This window comes from Acomys russatus, chromosome 1, assembly GCF_903995435.1.
Source record: "Acomys russatus chromosome 1, mAcoRus1.1, whole genome shotgun sequence".
In the NCBI taxonomy this organism is placed as follows: domain Eukaryota; kingdom Metazoa; phylum Chordata; class Mammalia; order Rodentia; family Muridae; genus Acomys; species Acomys russatus.
In genome coordinates this window covers 119,820,104-119,836,229 of record NC_067137.1, presented here as the reverse complement: position 1 = coordinate 119,836,229, position 16,126 = coordinate 119,820,104, and the positions used below count along the sequence as shown (strand labels likewise).

The 16,126-nt window shown below is 48.4% G+C and overlaps 1 protein-coding gene across 1 annotated transcript; it reads left to right on the top strand.

Annotated features, from left to right (window-relative positions):
• Positions 1 to 1,545: 1,545 nt before the first annotated feature.
• Atp5mj (ATP synthase membrane subunit j) lies at positions 1,546 to 7,549 on the top strand. The gene is made up of 4 exons (XM_051152458.1): positions 1,546 to 1,681; positions 5,290 to 5,413; positions 6,515 to 6,538; positions 7,482 to 7,549. The coding sequence occupies exons 2-4, from the start codon at positions 5,290 to 5,292 to the stop codon at positions 7,547 to 7,549; spliced, it is 216 nt and encodes a 71-aa protein (XP_051008415.1). The 5' UTR covers positions 1,546 to 1,681.
• The last annotated feature ends 8,577 nt before the right edge of the window (positions 7,550 to 16,126 follow it).

Genomic DNA, 16,126 nt, shown 5'->3' with positions numbered 1-16,126 from the left:
TGGTCTACAGAGCAAGTCCAGGACAGCTAAGGCTACACAGAGAAACCCTGTTTTGAAAAACAAAACTAAACTAAACAAAACCAGAAAGATTATAAGAATGTGTTTTTGTTTTATCCCAGGTGTGGGGATATGGGGCTGTTTCAGACTGTCCACAGCAGATGACTATGATTTGCTTTGTGCTCTAGCAGAACTGTAGTTTTGCCAGCTGCAGATAATTCCTGTGATTGTGTGGCATTTGGAATTCTGGGAGCTTTTCAGAGGGTACATAAATTCGAGAACCCTGAGAGGCGAGGTGGGTGGTTATTGGTTGTTTAGAGAAGTTGGTTGCTGTTAGCAGCCATAGTTAAAGAGGAAACAAAGGGAAAGAAATTAGATTCAGGGATTTTCCTGATTTCTCCCCCCCCCCCCCATCCTTGTTTCTCTCCTATCTAGTGTTAGGGAGTGAAACCAGGAAAGGGGAGAACCCACAAAGTAGAAAACACCAGCTGCATACTCACACACATAAAAATAAACCTTCTTTAAAAACTAAAAGAACAATTTTTGTTCATTTGCTCTTTTTGTTGTTGTTGTTGTTTTTGTTTTTTAAGAAGCAAGGTCTCATGTAGCTCAAGATGGTGTTAAAACCCTGATCCTCAGCCTCCACTTTCCAAGTGCTAGGTTCTATGTGCAGCACACCCAGCTGGCATGTTTATTAAAAAAAGAAAAACACTATTAGATCCAGTCCCTAGCGTTCCTATAGAAGCCTTTATTCCACTTTACATATTTTAAGGATACTTACTATGCACAGAATGGCGATTTAATCAAATATGTAGAGCAGAAAGTAGCAAAACTGCAGGGTATAGCAAGAAGTACCAAAAGCCTGGTGGTGTGGTATAGGTCTTCAAGCCCAGAATTCAGAAGGCGAGGCAGGCAAATTTCTGAGTTTGAGGCCAGTCTGGTCTACAAAACAAGTTCCAGGCTACACAGAAAGACCCTGTCTCAAATAAATAAATAAATAATATCAAGAGGGCCTCCTTTGTCTCTATTACTTTGTTTCCTTTGGTGGTTTTGTTTGAGGGGAAAGATGGAGTGGCATAGTCTCACTAAGTAGCCCTGGCCACCACCCTTGTGTCCAAACTACACAAAGAAAACTACACCCCTACACCCTTCACCAGCCTCTGCCTCCTGAGTGCTGTAATTACAAGTGTGAGCCACCACACCAGGCTTTTGGTTTAGGTTGTGAGGCGGAGTCTCACACTGTAGTCCAGGTTGGCCTGAAAGTCAAATTTATGACATGCTGCTGCTTCTGCCTCTTGAGTGCTGGAATTAAAGGCATAATCCTTCCAAAAGGGGCTTTTTTTTTTTTTCCATTAAGGTCAATTTGTCTCGATTATTTACTATCCTGTTGTCAGCGCTGAAAGTGCTCCCAGAAACCCACCAACCCTGGGAAATCTGGGCAGTCAGTTTTAGGACACCCCTTCCCAGCTGCTCCCGCTTTTAACCAACCCTCATCCAAGCTTGCGGCATCCGCGCGACCACCGGGGGAGGCGCTGTGGTGCGCAGGCGCGGAAGACCCGGCAGTCGGCTTCTGTTACGTCCGCTCTTTCCGCCTTCCCGGCAGGCCCCGCGCGGCGCTTGCGTGCTCTGTGACCTTTCCCGGTGTGTTGTTGTATACTGTGGCCTGTGGCCTTGGTCCGCGGAGGTAAGAGGGGGACTTGGGCGTTTTGCTGTGTTCCCAGCAGCTTGGACCTAAGAGGGGCCGGGACACGGTGCAGTGGGGCCAAGGTATGCCGGGAACGCAGGCGAGGGACCCCCGCCATCCACGCTGACCTTGGGTCAGCCCCCGCGCCGCGGACTGCAAGGAGGGTCCACGGCCTTTTTCCCCCCCGACTGCACGGGGGAAGTAAGTGCGGGGCTCCGTCCTCCAGACCGCCAGGAAGGCGCCCGGGGCTCAGGCACGCCGACTGCAGGGACTGGAGTTTGCCTGGTTGCGTCGGGGGAAGAGTGGTTTCAGTCCCTCAGACTTAATGAGGGTGTGCTCTGAATTTTTTTTTTTTCCGAAACACGGTTTCTCTGTGTATCCTTGCCTGTCGTAGACTCACTTTGTAGACCAGGCTGGCCTAGAACTCAGAGCGATCCACCTGCCTCTGCCAGTGCTGGGATTACAGGTGTGCGCCACCACGCCCAGCTACGTGAATTAAATCTTTATACTGATAGATTATTCCTCAAGACTTAGAGGGCGTTGTCCAGGCACCAAGTTCTAGTGGAGGCTCACCTCAGTCAGCCAGCATTATGCCGTGCCTTGACACATGGATGCCCTGTGTAAGAGTAGGCTTTGGCAAAGGAGCACGCCACCATCAACTGTGAGCATCCCCTTCCCTACCCAAGTTACTCAGCTAGTTAATAATGCAGCTAGAATCCAAGCCAAGAATCATCACTTCAACGTTAGTGCCTTTTCTTTATGCCACTGGTTTCCTCCAAGTTAGCCTTTGACAAGGGCTGTTCGAACTTGTGGGAAACCGCATTAGAAACCTCAGACGGTGGCATGGCCCCTCTTTCCAGTGCACTGCCAGGTGATAGAGCTTGCTATTACTGTCGTTCTCAGGAACTTGGCAGGCATAGGTAGTCTCAGTAGACAGCCGTTTGACCATCGAGTTAGGGTGGGCTTTTAAAGAATCTGGGGTTCTAAAACTAACTGCCGAGAAATGTGGTTGGTCAGAGAGACTTAGATGGGAAGAAGAGAAGCCTTACTGAATGCTGGGGACGTGTCCCTTGTCTAGCCAAACACAGTAACACTGGTCAAAAGGGCAGCCCAGGGACAAGAGATGAAAAGGGAGAGTGTGGGAGTGTACTCTTTTAAGTCCTCTCTTAGAACCCCAGTGGCCTAGGACGAGTTGCTTTCTATTGAGGTGTCATAGCAATTCCTCATTATTGCTTTGATCATTTATTGAGTGCTTACTGTGCACCAGGTGCATGCTGGATCCTTTTTTGTTGTTGTTTGTTTGTTTTGGGGAGTGTTTTTAATTGAGACCGGGTTTCTCTGTGTGTAGCCTTGGCTGTCTTGGAACTCACTCTGTAGGACCAGGCTGGCCTTGAACTCACAGAGATCCACCTGCCTCTGCCTCCTGAGCTCTGGAATGAAAGGTGTGCGCCACCACCTCCGTGCTGGGTCCTTTATATTTCAAGAGCCCTGGTGAAGCAAGTAGGAGGTCCATTTTTTGAGAGAGAGAGAGAGAGAGAGACAGACAGACAGACAGACACCTGGCACAGGAGATTTAGGAAATACCTAAAGTTTGGAACAGAGCTGGGACCCCCAGGTCTCTAGCCCACTGGTGCTCTGTAATACTTTCCTTGCCTGTCTCACAAAGAGGCCTCTCCACTCACTCGGTGACTTGGGATTCTCCAGGCACAACTTTTCAGAGGCTGCAGATATCCGAAAGCCCTGTCGGAGCCTTTAGATACGCCGTGTAGGATAAGATCGTAGCCCGACCCTACGCATTAGCTCTCACTGGGCCAGCTGACCTTCAGACCCTTCCTCACCTTAAGTTCATTCCCATGGGAAAGAGCAGGAAGTAAGGCCATAGAAGCAGATTCCCGTAGAGATCAGGAATATGGACCAGACTTGGTATGATCTAGAAAACGTACCCTGTGTGTGCCTGGGGCCCTTGGAAGTCAAAAGACTTCCTGGAACTGGAGTTACATTACACATGTTTGTAAACCATGTGGGTTCTGGGCCAGGAATCTGCCTGCTGGGTGACACCCTAAATGGTGTGCACATCGTTCCTGCTTCCCTAGTTGAACAATAACATGATGTATAGCAAGCACTTGGGACAGGGTGCCCGGTGCTGTTTGCATTTAACGTACACTCACTCACTGATGGCTCACAGCAGCTCCTCGAGGAGGTGCTGGGCTTTAGCCTGTTACACAAGTGAGACTGTCTGAGTCAGTGGGTGAAAATGGCAACCACCCTCCTCCCCATTTTCAGATGCCTTGTCTGTGCTTCTGCTACATACTTCTCACGGTAGCCTGGCTCTGCCTTGCTGCCCCCTTCCACCAGCCCATGTGCCCTTCATGTGTGCAGAGTGAATACGGTGCAGCTTTCAGTAGTTCAAGGGCAGCCACGGCCTTCGACTAGATTGAGCTTTTGACAGATCTGGTACTATAAGACGGCGTGCCGTTGTGCTGAGGCCTGCTTTAGCTTTTTGTGTAGCTAGAGCTCCTCTATTGAGACCTCCTTTCATCTTTAGCATAACTGAAGCCATTTTGTCTTTAGTCTCCATTTTGGTCATAAGGTGAAATTCAGTTCAAGTTCTCAGAGACTGCCTGCCTGACCTCAGAACAGCCTTTTGTACAATTCAGTACTTGTTGAATGTTGTGCCCTGCTATGTTCCTTTCTCCTGGAAAGATGAGGACTGGAAAGTCCACAGAGCCCCCTACCCTAAATCCCAGCCACTCAACTTAAAACGCTTTGTCTAGCTGCTGGGACAGAATTGGCCCTTCCTACTGGCTACGGTCGTTTTCTTTCACAAACTCACTCTGAGAACAGGTCAGGATCACCGTCTTGTTTCCCAAATCCAGACTGTGTCCCTGACTGGTCAGACTTTGCTAACCATTCAATAAATTTCTATTAAGTCTGGTGTCCAAGCTATTCCTGAGCCACAACAGCGGAAAACCAGAATACACTGGGAAGTAGAATTCTGTGTGCAGTAGTGGTGTAAAGCAGGCCCTTCCGCGTAGAAGGCGCTGACTGCAGCCCAGGGGCTTCCAAGTCAGATGAGAAGGGGTCAAAGCTGGTGTACCGGGCGGCCATTGTACTGACTAGTGTTGAATTCATCAGATGTTTAAAACCAGGTTGAGAATGAGGGTATCTGGTTTGGAATCTGTAGTAAGTTGTAACCGTAACCAGAAGTACTACTTTGAGGGCAGTCAATTTGCCGCCTTCTGTACCATTTGTTCTGTGGCTGCCCAGCAACCTCAGGACTGAGGCACTGGAAGTTAAAAGCCTGGGGATTCATTGCCTGTGGAAATAACCACACCTGACCCTGTTTGTGTGTTTGTTTTTTCAACTTGAAATGCTAATGATGCTAAAAAATGGGTGTTTCCACAGAAAGGTCAAAAAAGTGATGTATAACTTGGAGCTAGCTTTCCTGGCAGATGGGCTTGTGGGGGCGACCTGCTGGCAAGATGCTGGAGGGGGTTCTAGGAGTTTAGAGAGCTCCACAGAGCCTATTGGGAATGGGTAGAAGTGATGAAAGTATCTTGTCAAGTATGTGGCAGCAGTTATCTTAATGTTTACCCCTTCTTTTTCAGATGCTTCAAAGCCTTATTAAGAATGTCTGGGTCCCAATGAAGCCCTACTATACCCAGGTTTACCAGGAAATTTGGGTAGGAATGGGGCTAATGACCCTCATCCTTTATAAAATCAGGAGTGCTGGTAAGTATATGCTTTTATTTATTTGCCGTTAGCAGGAGGAAATATTTTCAGGGAAAAAAAAAAAAAAAAAAACCAAAATGTGGACTGGAGAGATGGCTCAAGAGATTAAGGAGGTCTTGAGTTCAATTCCCAGCAACCATATGGTGGCTCACAGCCACCTATAATGAGATCTGGTGCCCTCTTCTGGCCTGCAGCTGTACATGCAGACAGCGCTGTATACATAATAGTAAATAAATCTTTTTTTTTTTTTAAATCACAATGTATCTATTAAGAAACTGTGACTTGCCGGGCGGGCATGGTGGCATACACTTTTAATCCCAGCACTCGGGAGGCAGAGGCAAGAGGATCTCTGTGAGTTCGAGGCCAGCCTGGTCTACAGAATGAGTCCAGGACAGCCAAAGCTACACAGAGAAACCCTGTCAACAAAACAAAACAAAAGAAACTGTGACTTTTTAAAATGAAGTTATTATTTTTCTGTGCATATAAGTGCACGTGTGTATGTGGGTACACATGCCATAGCACCTGTGCAAAAGTGTGCAGCTGGTTTTCTCCCTCCACCTATATATGAGTCCCAGGGATTGAACTCAGGTCACCAGGCTTGTACAGCAAGCACCTGCTTAGCCATCTGGCTAGCCCAGAACCATGACCTTAGATGTCCATCAACTAATGAATGGATAAAGAAAATATGGAATAAGCTAATTGAAATAAACCTTATTGGACATGCTTAGGCTGAAAAAAATTGTAACATACACATAGTAGAATTTTATTCAGCCATAAAAATGTTATTTGCAGGAAAATGTGTAAAGATTGTCCTGCTAAACGAGATGAGCCAGACTCAGATAAATATTACAGTTTTCCTGATGTGCACAGTCCACTTACAGGCACACAAACACTTGACATGAAAGTAAAAGGCTATTGCAGGCAAGAAGAAACAGTTGGGAAAGGAGAGGAAAGCCAGTGAGGAAGAGAGCATGAGCAGGGCCTGACAGAGGCGGTGCGTGCTGAGGAGCCCTCCTACTTTGTATGCAAAGCCTGCAGTCAGTGTTGACTGTCAGGTGACTCTGGGGCACTGGTGTGACTGATTTTTCCTTTCTGTTTTAGATAAAAGAAGTAAAGCTTTGAAAGGTAAGATTTCATCCTTTTGAAATTGGGAGGCGGGGTGGGGGTGTCGAAAAGGACCATCATAGCTTTGCAAAAACAAGTTATGTGAATCCTGAATTGAAACGGACACCTGGTTCCGTGATTCTGTCAGATACAGTGGAAATGCTAAGTATCAAGAAGTTTGCGGTTAAGTGTTATAAAGCAAAGCAGTGTGCACCCTTTTGGGCCACGTAACACTTCTGGCAATGGCAGAGAAGCACGTGGCTAAGTCTACCGCTAAGGCGGCCCCGGCAGCTGGGTGAGCATGCTATTGAAGTTCCTGCTGTTCCCATGTGATTTTGGGGGAAAGCACCTGCTCAGTTTGTGCCCAGCACTGGGGCAGGAGACTCTCCCTGCGGCTGCAGGTGAGCAGCTGCTCCAGCGTCACGTGTGCACACCTAGAGCCGTGCTGAATGTGTCACACGGAAGTGCTTCCCACCCTGGCTGGGGTTAGGGCTGGATTGGGCTCTCTGTGCAGACCTGGCTCACCGGGAACTCACTGTGTGAGCTACACTGGTCCTTGAACTCAGCTCCTCGAGCCTCTGCTTCCCAAGTGTCGGGATTAAAGGTGTGCCCACCCTGCCAGCCCCCATTCTGTTCTCTAGCACTGAAAAGGAGTATGTGCATTTTCTGACTCATCACTTTAAACAGCAAACTGCATTCTACTCTCGCTTCCTAATTCATATCACTTTGCTCCTCTCCTTTTAAGGCTCCAGCCCTGCCCATGGCCATCATTAACCGCTCCATGCGTCCACTCAAGATGAAGCGTGTCAACTAAGCTTAAGCAAACTGTGTTAGATGGACATGTCCTGTCGCTGTACACTTGTCTAAGTACCACTACAATGTGGCATTAATAAATGTGAGAAGCACCACTCCGAGTGGGTACTGCTCTCTGCCTCCCCTGAATAGGTCCTCTGTGATGCCGCAGGCTCCATCAGAACCTCAGCCACCTTCTGTGGGGGCCTGGAGGAGGAGGAGCAGGCCGTGCTGCTGTAAGCTTGGTCATTAGGATCGAGATACTGACTGCAATTCCAATATTCATTAATTATTTGTTAAATGGTTTTGCTTTTCCCTACCATCTGACCTCTCTGATCTTGTGTTCATGTTTTGGGAAAAAAGATGTTAATTAAGCCGAACGTGGTGGCACATGCCTTTAATCCCAGCACTTGGGAGGCAGAGGCAGGCGGATATCTCTGAGTTAGAGGCCAGCCTGGTCTACAGAGTAAGTCCAGGACAGCCAGGGCTAACACAGAGAGACCCTGTCTTGAAAAACAAAAAAAAAAAAAGAAAAGAAAAGAAAAAAAGATGTTAATTACTTTAAAGGCTAACAAATTTTTTACTAGGGTCAGTAAGAGATGGTAAAGGGAGAACACACATACCCCTGACCCCGCTGAATCGCGGAGAATCACAAATTGAGGAGTTCAAGGCCAGCCTGAGCTACTGACAACCCTGTCTGCAGGAAAAAGTATTTTAAAAATATATAAGTAAGTGGGAAACAGCTGGAAGGATGGTTTCGAAGAGCACTTGCTGCTTTTGCAGAAGACCCAAGTTGGGCTCCCAGCACCCACATCAAACAGCTCACAAATACCTGTTGACTCTGGCTCCAGTGGATCCAGCGCCCTCTTTGGGCATCATGTGCGTATAACATGCCCATTACCCCTAACACACATACCCCTTAATTAAAGAAATTAATGGCAAGAAGGCGGTGCCATAGCTCAGCAGGTAGGGGTGCTTGTCCCCAAGCCTGGTGACCTGTTTGATCCCCAGGACCTATGTAGTGAAAGGAGAAAGCCAGCCATCAGAAGATCTCTGACCTCGCTTGTGTGTGATCACCTGTTTGCACACACAAGTGGTGGACATACTCTGTGACAAACGTATATCTGAGTGATCAGTCACGGGCCAAAGTAAGCAGTGAAAAGGCCAATGGAAAGCTGTGTTGATGCACACCTTTGCCCCAGTGTGTGGGGAGGCGAGATGGGAGGATCACAAGTTCTAAAACCCCTTGTCTTACAAAGAAGCTGGGCATGCCTCATACTTATGATCTCAGCTCATGGGAGGTTGAGGCAAAAAGATAGAGTTTTGAGTCTTTGTTAACTAATGAATTTGAGGCTAAACTGGACTACTTCATGCACGTGCGCACATGCACACACATGGGGGAGGGGCAGTGTTGCATACCTCTAATGCCATAGCTCCTGTCTCAGGGTTAGTTACTGTTGCTGTGATGACACCATGATCAGCTTGGGAAGGAAAGGGTTTGTTTTGGCGTACATATCAGAATCACAGTCCACTGAGGGAAGCCAAGGCAGGAACCTGGAGGCAGGTGCTGATGGAGGCCATGGAGCAATGCTACTCACTGGCTTGCTCCCCATGGCTTTATTAAGCCTGCTTGGTTTTTTGTTTTAATGACAATATGCATAGGTGCACTCAGGACACCAGCTGAGGGGTGGCACCAAACACCTGGGGCTCAGTGATTAAGAGCACTGCCTGCTCTTCCAAATGACCCCAGTTCAATTCCCAGCTACCACATGGTGGCTCACAATTGTAACTCCAGCTCCAGAGATTCTGACACATACCAATGCAAATAGAATTTAAAAAAAAAAAAAAGCCAGCACTTGGGAGGCAGAGGTAGACGGATCTCTGTAATTTCAAGGCCAGCCTGGTCTGCAAGGTGAGTCCAGAACAGTCAAGGCTACACGGGGGAACCCTTTCTGGGGGTGGGGGAGAACCAGGCATGGTGGCCCACATTAGTCCCAGCACTTGAGAGGCAGAGGCAGGCGGATGGCTGTGAGTCAAGGCCAGCCTGGTCTACAGAGTGAGTCTGGGACAGCCAAAGCTACACAGAGAAGCCCTGTCTCAGAAAAAAAAAAGGAAAGGGAAAAACAAAAACCAAACCGCCCATCAGGCTGCCTGCAGCCCCGTCTTACGACACTCTCCTCTGATGACAGTAATTAAATTGACATAAGCTATGCAGCACGGCTCCAGAGGCTTATCTGACTTAAGCTCTACATTTCTGAATTTCAAGCCACCCAGAGTTTTGTGGTGAGACCCTGATGCAAACAAAAGATGGGCATCTGTACCAGCTCTCCTCAGCCTGCACTGGACTCAAGTAGAGGCCATTGACATGGACTTGGGCCTCCTTGTGTCTATAAGTTAATATTTCTAAGTTCCCCAGATACACTTGATGCCCAAGACTAGGTCTTAGAAGTGGCCAGTCACACAGGCCTGAAGCCCTGCCTTGACAGCTGCCAGCCACTTGATGGTTGCTGCTGCTCACTGACAGCAGCCATGTGCATTGGGAGGGTGGTGGGTGAGGGGTCTCAGGTGCCAGGCCAGGAAGGACTCAGTGAGGCAAGCTCACCTAGAGAGGAAGCTGCTCAGAAGTTACTCCCCACACAGGCTGGGCAGTTGCTCTTCCCCCATTACTGCTAAGCATTCCTTCAGTTAGAGAAATGAGGGCAAGTCAGTTCTGCACGTGGGGCTGTCTGTAACCCACTGGGAGCCATGCCAATGCCTTATCTGCAGAGCAGGGTTAGGATCAAATGTGCTGTGCCTGTTACCATGGCACGTGCCTCTGATCTCAGCACTCCTCAGCAGAGGCCTTGTTTATACAGTGAGAGCGTGTTTTTAAAAACAAGTAACATGAACAAAAAACAAAACCTTAAATGTGCCTGCCCAGACCCCACTTTGGCTATCTAAAATGGAGAATACTGTCTGAGTCCGGCAGGATTTTTGAGACAGTACGTCTTTACCGAAAATGGCCTGTAGGTGGAGCCAGAATGTGGCAAGCCTGTTAGACCAAGAGCATAGTTGACAGTTGTGCCCTGGGCACTGGGAACAGTAAGTCAAAGATCAAGATTTTGCTGGGTTTTGAGGAGGTGCCAGTTGTAAATTAGGATGGTCTGGCAGTTGCCATGTATCCTAGGCTGGCTCTAAATGAACTAACAGTCCTGCCTCAGCTTCCTGAGACACTTGGATCTCTTCCTTATGTCTAGCCTTACACCAGGAAAGGCATTTAGAGTGGGCATTCTGAGGGATTTTACGTGGTTGATTTGGGTGTTGGTTACATTGGTTTGGAGGGGGTTTTGTTTTGTTTTGTTTTGTTTTCTTGTTTTTTGGGAGTTTTTTGTTTTGTTTTGTTTTTTCAAGATAGGGTTTCTCTGTGTAGCCTTGGCTGTCCTGGACTCACTTTGTAGACCAGACTGGCCTGGAACTCATAGCCTCTGCCTCCCAAGTGCTGGTCGTTTGGAGTTTTTTGAAACAGGTTCTCACTATGTAGCCCAAGTTGGCCTTAAACTCATCCTCCTGCCCCAGCTTCCCAATTTCTAGGGCTATATGGGCACACTTGGCATTCTTAAATACTTATTTGTTGTGTGTGTTATGTATATTTGAGTGTATGCAGTGTGTGTTCAGGTGCCCACAAAGACCAGAAGAGGGCATGGAACTGGAGTTGGGAGCTACACAGTATGGGTACTGAAACCAAAATCAGATTCTTTTTTGTTTGTTTATTTTGGGTTTTTTTTTTTGTTTTGTTTTGTGTTTGTTTGTTTTTGTTTTTGAGACAGGGTCTCTCCGTGTAGCCTTGATTGTCCTGGACTCACTGTGTAGACCAGGATGGCTTCGACTTCACAGTGATCCACCTGCCTCTGCCTCCTGAGTGCTGGGATTAAAGGCATGCGCCTCCAAACCCGGATCAGATCCTCTTTTTTTTTAAGGCAGTAGGGCTGGAGAGATGGCTCAGTGGTTAAGAGTACCATCTGCTCTTTCAAAGGACCCTGGTTCAATTCCCAGCACCCACATGGCAGCTCACAACTGTCTATAACTCCAAGATCTGGCACCCTCAAACCAATGCACATAAATTAAAATTAAATAAAATATCTTTTTAAAAAATAAATAAAAGGCAGTAAACACTGCTTTGAATCATTTCTTCAGCCTGGTTTTCTGATGAGTGTAATTGAACAGAGATGGCAGTTACGTAGAACCACAACCAAGTATGATGTGCACCTATAGCCCCAACCAAACGCTTGAGAGCCATAGCAAGGAGAGTCACAGATGTGAGGCCAGCCTGAGCAGTGCACGCAGACCCTGGCAAGACAGAATGAGGAATGTCAATCGTGTAAGTCCCTCTGTTAGTACTAATGACAAGGAAATGAGACTGGCCGGAGCATGTACGAGAGCTGGCGTGGCACATGAGCAGAGGCCCAGGGATGTGGTTCTGCTGCTGCCGGGGCAGAGACTCCGGGGCTAAGCAGTCTAGAAACAATGAGGCTCACAGAATTGGACTCCAGGACACTGCTGACTGACCCACTGAATGAGGGCTGGGTGGACTAGAGACCAAAACACAGAAACTGAGCCTTGCACAGGACCTACACAGGCAAACTGAGACAAGCACTACATAGCCAGGCATAGTTGCACACACCTTTAATGCCAGCTCTGGAGGAGCAGGGGCAGGCAGATCAGTGAGTTTGAGGACACTCTCATCTGATGTTAAGTTCTAGGCCCGACAGGGCTACATAGTGAGACTGTCTCAAAAAAGAAAAACAGAAACTGAGCTGACAGTGCTCACCTATGAGGTCCTAGATTCAGTCACTAGCTCTATGAAGCAGGGGACTAGAAAATGTATGGCCGGGCGTGGTGGCACACGTCTTTAATCCCAGCACTTGGAAGGCAGAGGCAGGCGGATCGCTGTGAGTTCGAGGCCAGCCTGGTCTACAAAGTGAGTCCAGGACAGCCAAGGCTGCACAGAGAAACCCTGTCTCGAAGAACCAACCATAAAGTAAAACCAAGAAGACAAAAGACAATAATCCATCTCAGTGAGATAGGAGACAGCAAAACAGTGGAGCAGAACTGAACACAAATGCTGGTTCACTGGGAAGACCAACAAGTGGGTTAGCCTTTGGCCAGACTGATAACTGAACAGAGAAGACACCGCGTACCAGAAACAGAAAGATGTGACACTGAGGGTTGATAAGGCCCAGGGTGTGGCTCAGTGACTGGACATTTGCTTGGCATGCTCAAGGCCTGGCTTCAGCCCTCGGTCACTCGACACAGGGACTAAAAGGACAGTGAGAGAATATCGTGACCATATTGTGCCATGAAATACTCTAGGACACAAGGAATAGATCCCTTGTGAGTTCCAACATTCCAGAGCTCACACCAATAAACAGTAGGTTGGCAGGATGGTCCAGCTGGCAGAGGGGCTTGCCTCTAGGCTTGGTGGGCCTGGGTTCAATCCGTGGAACCCATATGGTGGAAACTGTTAGCACACACAGAAGTAACTTTTTAACAGGAGAAATAGCCTAGGTGACCCCATGTCTATTAAACAGTTTGAATTTGCAGTTTCAAACTACAGTAGAGTTTGTGTGTAGTGGAGTGTGCCTTTAATCCAGCTCTTAGATGGCACAGGCAGGAGAGGCTCTATGACTTCCAGGCCAGCCTGGTCTACATAGCAAGTTCCAGGACAACCAGGACTTTATAGAGAGACCCTGTCTCAAAGAAATAAATTAAAAATAAAAACTGTGCCAAGTGGTGGTGACGCACGCCTTTAATCCCAGCACTTGGGAGGCAGAGGCAGGCAGATCTCTGTGAGTTCAAGGCCAGCCTGGACTACAGAGCAAGTTCCAGGACAGCCAGAGCTGTTACAAAGAGAAACCCTGTCTCAAAAAACCAAACAAACAAACAAATAATAATAATAAATAAATAAAAATTAAAACTGTGTTAGTGCTTGTTGCTATCACAAAATAACTGAGAAAAAAACTGTAGAAAGGCTCTGGGGGGCTCATAGTTTCAAAGTCTCAATCATGGCCAACTCCCCAGGCAGAAACAAAAAACTGAAACAAATGCTTGGTGTTCGTGCTCCCACAGGGCAGCCTGTGACCTTTGGCCCCTTCTCCCCATGAGAGTTGGATCAGAAGCCCCCAGCCCTGCCCAGATTGACACCACCTGTGAGACCTGATGGCTCAACATCTAGGGCACTCGGTGCCTTCTGACTGAGGAAGGCAGGACACAGGAGCCGAGGACTCCCGGTTACACATAGGTTCCACCATGCCTTTCTCACCCACCTGTCTTCAGGTGACCTGATGGCCCCAAACCAAGGCTTGGGGACATCATGATGGACTACTAGTGTCCTCAAGTATCCAGGAGCCTGGCAGGAGGCCACCATCTCTCCTGCCCCACAAAGGGACTGCTGTGGGGACAGTGAGGAGCCACACAGAGCCACTGCCTGTCCTGACAGGCTCAGGTTCTTAGAGCTACAATGAAGTCACTCTCCTGTAGAAATGCAGGCTGCTTCTCTTTTGAAAAGGGACAGAGTGGGACTTTGTTTTTTTGTCCCCACTCTGGCCTTGTAGCCAAATGGCTGTCCTACTGAAACTGGCACCAGTGACCTTCCATGCATCTACCCAGGCAGTGAGAGAGAGGGACCCCATCTGCAGAGCAACCTGTGTGGGTTGCCTATCACCACCTAGCAAGGCTCCCAGGCCCACTGGACAGCTGGACCAACTCACAGGCACTGCAGGCTTCTCCTTCGCCACAGAGTGCCTGCCTCTCCGGCCACCACAGAAGCGGCAAAGGAAAGAGGGATGTCAGCTTCATGTTGCCTTCAGGGACTGTTTGCAGGGCCAATGCCCTCAGTCCTGGCTAGTAGCTATTCCCCTAATCCTCCAAGTGGGGTCCTGGGGTAGAAGCGCAGACCTACTGCATCGGGCCTGAGAGGGCCAAGTGCTCTGCCCTGTGGGAGCCCCTGGGAAGATGAAGATGCACACAGGAGCCCCTGGACTTCAAGGGATGCACGTGAAGGAAGCCTGAAGCAAGACTTTGCATGCCGATCCTGTTCAGAGCAGCTTTCTTGCTACAGTGTTTGCTCTTGTGCAGTGGCCCTCTCTGGCCCCAGCATCCAGACGTCCATCCTGCCTTCCCACCCTACACCTCCATATACTTAGTGTCTCCCTGCCCTGACAAAGGCTACATGACAGTGTATTTGAAGAGTACAGCCCAGAGTCTTGCAGAGGCGATGCAATGGTGGTCCTCTCCCTCCTCCCTGCTTGGAGGCACATTCGGCCAGTAGACGGGGCTCCCCTTAGCATTACATTTGTCAGCAGAGGTCCTGCCTTCCTCCCTGATCCAGTGCCTCGTTTTCCAGCCCCCAAAATGCAGTTTAAAAAAATGTAGTCAGTTCAACATCCAGGAGTCCCATAGCCGCACACTCGGCCAATACCAAATGCACAGGATTTGCCGGGCTGCCTTGCCAGGCCACAGGGAGAGAGGGTGTGTCCAATCCTGTGCTGCTGGATGTGCTGGGGTGGGTTGGGGGGCTCCCTTTTTCTGAGGAATAGAGGAGGGGGGATAAGGGGAAGAGGGTGGGACTGGGAAGAGAGGAGGGAGGGGCTACAATCAGATGTAAAGTGAGTAAATTAATTAAAAAAGGAAAAACTACATCTGTGCTGAACACACACTCTAATCCTTGTTCCTACAGGGTAAGCATTACAGTACACACATTATTTATGTAGCACTTCCACTGCATTGATTTTTTTTCTTAGTTTTGTTTTGTTTTGTTTTTCAAGGCAGATCCTTCATGTAGCCCTAGCTGTCCGAAAAATCTGTGTACCAGACTAGCCCCGAACTCACGGAGATCCATCTGCCTCTGCTCCGCAAGTGCTGGGATTACTGGCGTGAGGCACCATACCCAGCTTATTGCATCAGTTGTGGCATTTGTTTGTTTTGTTGTTTTTGTTGTTGTTTTGTTGTTTTGTTTTTCGAGACAGAGTTTCTCTGTGTAGCCCTGGCTGTCCTGGACTTACTTTGTAGACCAGGCTGGCCTCAAACTCGCAGAGATCTGCCTGCCTCTGCCTCCCAAGTGCTGGGATTACTGGCGTGTGGCGCCACACCCAGCTTATTGCATCAGTTGTTTTTTTGTTGTTTTGCTTTGTTTTTCGAGACAGAGTTTCTCTGTGTAGCCCTGGCTGTCCTGGACTTACTTTGTAGACCAGGCTGGCCTCAAACTCGCAGAGATCTGCCTGCCTCTGCCTCCCAAGTGCTGGGATTAAAAGTGCACCACTACGCCCAGCCTGCATTAATTCTTAAAAGTCAACTTGAAGTGGAAGTTTCTGGTTTCTTTGAAGTCTTCGTTGTGTCACCCGATGTTTTTCTAGATGAGATCTTGTGAGAAGCCACGTGATGTTTTTCTGGGAGCAGGCACGTGAGAAGGCGTGTGATGTTCAGAAGGGTCTAAGTAGAAGCCACAGACAGTGGGAGGAGGCTTTTGCATTGCTACCCTGCTGTGCAACGCTTTACTTGTCTTTGGTGGCTGTCACTTCACAGAAATAAACACTCCAGAGAACTTCTCTTGGTGCTCTGGCTGACTCTGGCTGCTTCCACTGACTCGTGGCAATTCAGCAGACCCTTGCATTTCCTGCTGGATTGTGTCACCACTATGGACTCATGTGACTGTTTGGTGTTTGGCTATCAGACTGGACTGTTGGTATCATGACAACACAGAGTGGTGCTGGCCCAAGGAACTACATCTAAACAGGTCCAGAAGCCCTTTTTCCTGCTAACATTCTGTGTCCCCTTCCTCTA

Bases quoted from the DNA above. Each gene is read 5' to 3' on its own strand.
- Atp5mj (XM_051152458.1), top strand. From the start codon at position 5,290: ATGCTTCAAAGCCTTATTAAGAATGTCTGGGTCCCAATGAAGCCCTAC. The intron at 5,414-6,514 runs GTAAGTATATGC...TTTCTGTTTTAG, and splicing joins TTATAAAATCAGGAGTGCTG to ATAAAAGAAGTAAAGCTTTG. The intron at 6,539-7,481 runs GTAAGATTTCAT...GTGATGCCGCAG, and splicing joins AAGAAGTAAAGCTTTGAAAG to GCTCCATCAGAACCTCAGCC.